The sequence below is a fragment of the Ursus maritimus genome, unplaced genomic scaffold (assembly GCF_017311325.1).
Source record: "Ursus maritimus isolate PB19 unplaced genomic scaffold, ASM1731132v1 scaffold_23, whole genome shotgun sequence".
In the NCBI taxonomy this organism is placed as follows: Eukaryota; Metazoa; Chordata; class Mammalia; order Carnivora; family Ursidae; genus Ursus; species Ursus maritimus.
The window spans coordinates 9599054-9605053 of record NW_024424786.1 but is presented as its reverse complement, the minus strand read 5'-3'; the positions used below and the strand labels follow the sequence as shown (position 1 = coordinate 9605053).

General features: G+C 41.5%; 1 protein-coding gene across 2 annotated transcripts in view; it reads right to left on the bottom strand.

The window, feature by feature from the left end:
• The window catches only part of NELL1 (neural EGFL like 1), an 821556-nt gene that overhangs the window by 37626 nt on the left and 777930 nt on the right, over window positions 1–6000 (bottom strand). The window contains exon 16 of one of the 2 annotated variants that reach the window (XM_040638900.1): window positions 5503–5643. The exons of the other annotated variant lie outside the window; for it this stretch is intronic. Within the exon in view, the coding sequence (XP_040494834.1) occupies window positions 5503–5643 (141 nt within the window). The remainder of the gene's footprint in view (window positions 1–5502; window positions 5644–6000) is intronic. 2 annotated transcript variants of the gene reach the window in all.

The window sequence follows — 6000 nt, the reverse complement described above, 5'->3', positions numbered from 1 at the left end:
CCTAGGGGCCGTGCTCCCTAAGAACAGCCGTCTGTCATCCGTCAGGGTGCTCCGTTGACAAAACGAGTTTTAATGGGGTTTGAAAATTCTGTTCAATAACAAGTGTTTGACCAATACAATTTAATTCAGCACAGATGTAAAAAGGAAATCAAAACACCTCAACTGTACTGCAGGCTATAAAGGACTGATGAAGAAGACAAGCCTGATTTGGCAAGTTCCATAAGAGAGGTGTAAATAAATGGCTATGGGGATTGTTATTATTATTATTATTATTATTATTATTGGAGAAAATCTATGACAGTGGTTTTCTACAATAATTCAATATTCTTTCTAATCGTTTAGAGACTTTTTGTTTTTTTTAAACAATGACCTCTAAGTCCCACAAGAAGTCAATGAGTCAGAATCTCCAGAGTGTCCTGGCCCACCATAAGTATTTTTAAAAAGCTACTTAGGTGAATCTACTGCAAAACAGGTTTGAGAATCACTGGTTTAGGGGTGCCTGGGTGGCTCAGTCAGTTAAGCATCTGCCTTTGACTCAGGTCATGATCCCAGGGTCCTGGGATCCACCCCTCTGTCGGGTTCCCTACTCAGCAGAGAGTCTGTTTGTCCCTCTCCCTCTGCCTCTCTGGCTCACTTGTGCGCACGCGCGCTCTCTCTCTCTCTCAAATAAATAAATAAATAAAATCTTGGGAAAAAAAAGGAATCACTGACTTAAGAAGTTCATCAGGATTTTGACATCTGGAAATGCGGACAGAGGGATGGTCAGGGAAAAGCACACAAGTGAAAAGTAGAGGAAAGAAAATCCAGGGTCTAAGAAGAGTGGAAGAACGATCTGAGCAGGCTTGTGGATCTATCCATGCACAGTACGAGAGGGAGCAGAGGAAAATAAAGTCTCATTTGCAGGAGCAAGATCATGGAGACAGAGGGAAGTTGAGGGAGTTTGAATCTCCTTTTCAAAATATGTGAACTCCTGCTCTTGACATATGCCACTGTTAATTATACATTAGGCCTCATTTCTAGATGACCCAGATAACTATGTCTAGATAAAAAAAGCGACTGCTCATAACTTCTATGTTACCACTGAGAATCACCAACTCAAACTCCCACATCCCAACCCAGAGTGCTCTGCACCCTATGGTAACAGCTGTAGGTAATCACTGTCATCCTGTCTGCAAATACGAGTCGGCAAATTTTTGTGTGCACATCTCTCCTGGAATTATCAAAACACACAAACATATGAGGAAGAGGCAGACAGACAGACACTCAATCTGTTAAACTTCTCAGTAATGCTGATTCTGTCTGCCTCTACCGAATACTAGTCATTTTCAATAATATGATCTTTAGGAGCAAGAGGCAAATCGTAACCATTTTTCTCATGAACTAGTAAATCCCGCATGTGTGCTGTTTTTTTAGAACATCAGTAACATTTGAGGCTTATAGTCATTAATGAAGTCAACAAAGCAGGTGTTACTATTCTCATGTAAGAGAAATTGGCACAGGGTGTCATGCAATTGTCCTCAACTGCCACATTTTGGATTCTGACATATGCCATTCCCACTACTATTCTGGGAAAAAGCATAGCTGACTACATGTTGCTAAAAAACCTTTGAAAAGGTTTTAAAGATTCTTTCAGCTGCTATTTCTTTATATGTAAGCATTAGATGATGTTATTTAGGGCTTATTCTGATGTGATGATTTTCAGTGCCATGATGGTGCATTTTTATGATTCAGAATATTTCAGGTCATAAATCCCTCAAGAAGAGAGATCTTATCTGATTCATATCCACATTCCCAGAAAACTTAACACAGTGCTGGTGTGACGACTGTTCTCGATAATTTTTTTCCTGAAGTAAAGACTCACATGATTTTGTGATACTTAACATCTTATGTTATAATCATTGCACACACACAACTAGTTAGGTCAAACCAGGGAGAAAATAAATCTGACCTGATATGGTGTGATTATCTAGTCCTTCAAACATTCGACATATAAGCATTAAATGCCCTGCTTGTGCCCACAGTGCTCTAGGGGCTGAGAGTACCGTGGCAAAACCTAAACAAGGTCTCTGTCCTCAATCTGTACCCTGTGGCTGGAGACAATTACACACACAGACACATCCAGTAAATTGAGAATTTAAAAATGCTACCAAAGTTCTAAAAGAGAGTGATATAATGAAGTCACCAGAAAAAGACTACTTCAGATACAATGGGCAGAGAGTGGCATTTGGGCTGAGATATTTATATAAAGAAAGAAGATAGGCATTGTAACAAGACAGGCCTTGGGTGTTCCAGACAGAACAGCAAAGGCAAAAGCTCCGAAATGGGGTGAATTCATTGCCATGTTCAAGGCATGAAAAGATTAAAAAGGTGAGCATCTGTAGGAGTGAAGTCCAAGGAGCAGGTAGAGGCAATATCACCTAAAGCCTTGAAGGCCACATGAAGAAGTCAGAATTTTATTTTCCTTCAATGGGAAGGCATTAGAAGGCACTGTCATAAGAAAATGACATGATGTGACATATATATCTGTTGCACCATGAAATATTCTGAACTAAGAGTGCTCTCAACTACCAAAGAAAAACTGGAGAATGGCCAGATTTCTATTCTTATTAAGACCCATTCACAAAGATATCTCCAAAAGTGTGGAAATGAAGGGGCATTCGGATTAACAATTACTCTAATTAAAAATGCCACTAATAAAAACAACTCTATTGTCTTGCCAAAGAATCCAATTTGCTATAGTTTTCCTGTGCAGACCAGGGACCCGTTCATGGAAGAAGACAGTCCTTCTTCACAGAGGGCAGCAAATTCGATCTCCCAGGCAGACCACTCCACATGGCAGAGAAATATCTGCAGGTGAGGTGACCAGGACATCTTTCATCCAAAGGGGGACATTTATGAGAGTGGCAGGGTGCTGTGGATAATTACATCAGAACAGGTAAACGGAAACTGCACCAGATACTTGGGATGCAGAGTCACCCTTGACTTTGGCTTGAGTCTCAACTCGTATCAAACCAACTATATGGCTGGGAACAAGCTGTCACCCTTTCTGAGACTGAATTTCTTTATCAAGCCAATGAAGTGGTTGCATTTTTCTCATTGACTAAACAGCAACTACCAAAGGGTCTTATTGGAGAGACAGAAGAATAAAGTCCATTTCACACTCACAGTCTAGTTGGAGAGCAAATGAACTGTACAGCGGTACAAGTTTCCATGGTACAAGCCAGAGAAACATACAGCAGGAGAAAATTGGAGTTAGCAGAGGACAGGAGTGATGACTCCTATGAAAACATCCAAAAATGCCTCGTGGGGGCCTGGTGGAACATGAGCCGAAATTAGGAAAAAGATCAGAAATTCCCATGTGAATCAGGATGATCAAGGAAAAGAGAGGGTCATCTTTGATTCAGAGTTCTGTTCCATTCCAGCCAGAGGGGACAGCATGGGCAAAGGCATCTAAGAGTACGAGAGCATGGCGGGTCCAGGCAGTTATAAAATTGGTTTAACGAGGTAATCTCTAAGATCCTTCATGCAATAAAAAGCTGAGTCACCCATTTAATGAGATCAAATACAGTGTTTAAAAATGAGATTTTTATTTTTAGTGCCACAATGTAATACCACATAAGGCCAATATTCTATGTCCATTCCTCAATCACAACTGCCATTCTATGTATTCCTATTCATGTAACATCTGTTTACACTGAGCTGCACACCTACAGAGCTTCTTGGCCATTTGTAAAGGAAGTATCTGAAGACCCAGGATAACTGCAAACCTGTCCCTATGGTTACAAATCATTATTTAAAGAATAAAAGAGGGGTGCCTTGGTGGCTCAGTCAGTTAAGCATCTGACCGACTCTTGGTTTACGCTCAGGTCATGATCTCAGGGTCATGAGATCCAGCCCCAAGTGGGGCTCCGAGCTCAGTCTGCTTGAAACTCTCTCCCTCTGCACCGCCCCCCATCCCACCCCCTACCCTCCCAGCTCACGCACTCTCTCTCCCTAAAATAAACAAACAAAAAGAATAAAAGAAACGATGGATAGGGCAGAGTGCTGAATATGCAGGGACACTGAAGATAATGATAACATTTACTGAACATTAACAGGTGTCAATTCAATTAATTCTCACAACGCTCATATGACCTAGATAGCAACAGTTCCATTTTACAGATGGATAAGTGAGGTATGGTCTAGATAAGATCTTGCCACAGGGAACCTATTTAGAAATGAAAGAACTGGAATTTGACAGCAGGGAGTTTAGCTCCAGGATCCATGCTTTTATTTTTATTTTTTTTAAATATTTTATTTATTTATTCGACAGAGAGAGACAGCCAGTGAGAGAGGGAACACAAGCAGGGGGAGTGGGAGAGGAAGAAGCAGGCTCATAGCAGAAGAGCCTGATGTGGGACTCGATCCCGTAACGCCGGGATCACGCCCTGAGCCGAAGGCAGACGATTAACCGCTGTGCCACCCAGGCGCCCCAGGATCCATGCTTTTAACAACTATACTGCATGCTTCTCAACAGGAGTGGTGGACAGTTCATGCTGTGTGCCCACTGTTCCCTGATTTATCTTTACTTTAAACCAACCTAAGGGGGATGTTGGAAAAACACTAGGTGGATCTCAGTAGCAACCTTCAGAAAATATATATATATGCAATGAGCAGAGACAATGAATTTTCAAAATCACATTCCCATTTTCTAATTCAGCAGTCTGAACGCAAGGTCAGAAGGCTTGCCCTATAGGTCTGTCCAAACCTGCATGAAGAATTTAGTTGAGTTCACAGAACATGATGTAAGTGCATTGGCTAAGCTTCTCATGGAAACAATGCCAGGTTTGATCAGTTGTTTGGATGTCATGAAAGCTGTAGGGTCTTAAAGGTAAAAAACTCCACCTGCTAGCTTCCTATGTTCAGCATTTAACAGAACCTCAAGCAGAACAGTGATTAAAGGAGACTTTGTAAGGATGATGGTGGTAATAACAATAATAAGGTTAATGTACCTCTATTACGTTTGCGCCAACAACGGAAAGCTTACAATCTCTAAATGTGTGGCATCCCATTTAATCCTAGCAACACACATATATTATTATCCCATTTTTACCCTTTCACCGACAAAGACTCAAAGAGGTGCTTTGCCTTTTTCCGTACAAAGGTTGGTATTTAACCTTAACTTTCTCAGTCCACCAGTATTTCTTCTCCCACTTGTTTCTCAAACTGTTAAAAATTTTAGCAAGCCACCATGGTTTTACTTCAAAAGAACCAGAAACCATAGCACACAGACCAAGGCTTTGAAACTCTGACTGCCCCAGTTTCCATATAAAAATCCAAAAACCCCACGCTGCATAATCCCTGGCCTCCTGCTTGAATTGTTGAGGGAGGAAATTTGAAAACTGATGAGTTTAGCCCGTGAGGGGTCATATTTTAACACTGGGAACTGACGAGAGTGCCAAAGCAGGCTGCCCCTCCTGCAAAGGGCCAGAAGGATGGAGGGCATGGCTAAAAGCTGCTTACCAACACAAGACTCCCCGGACAGTGAATAGGTCCCATCGTCATGGAAACCGCTTCTGCACTCACAGTGGTACCACCCTGGCAGGTTAACGCAGCGGGAATGGTTGTGGCACTCAATGATTCCCTCTGTGCATTCATCAATATCTGCCTCAGAGAAAAACACAAGCCCACCAGGACATTAATTTCTTTTGACACTAACCTTTCAGTGAACACCTAAACCATGCTCATGTCAACAGATCAGTTAAAAGTGGTTAGTCACCTGAAATGGAAGTTACAGGAAGAATCAAATCCCATTTTTTTCCAGAATCCAAACCAATGGAAAGCTATGGATGCGTTCTCATATACTGAATAACAAACGAGAGCTGACGGTCAGGAAGACATTCTAACTACAAATGTGTTGGCTTCTGCCTAACCAAAGAGTAAACTGATGTCTGGCACACTTTTGGTATTGAGTATACAGGAACTTTTTTGGATTCACTGTTTCCAAAATAGTAATTCCAG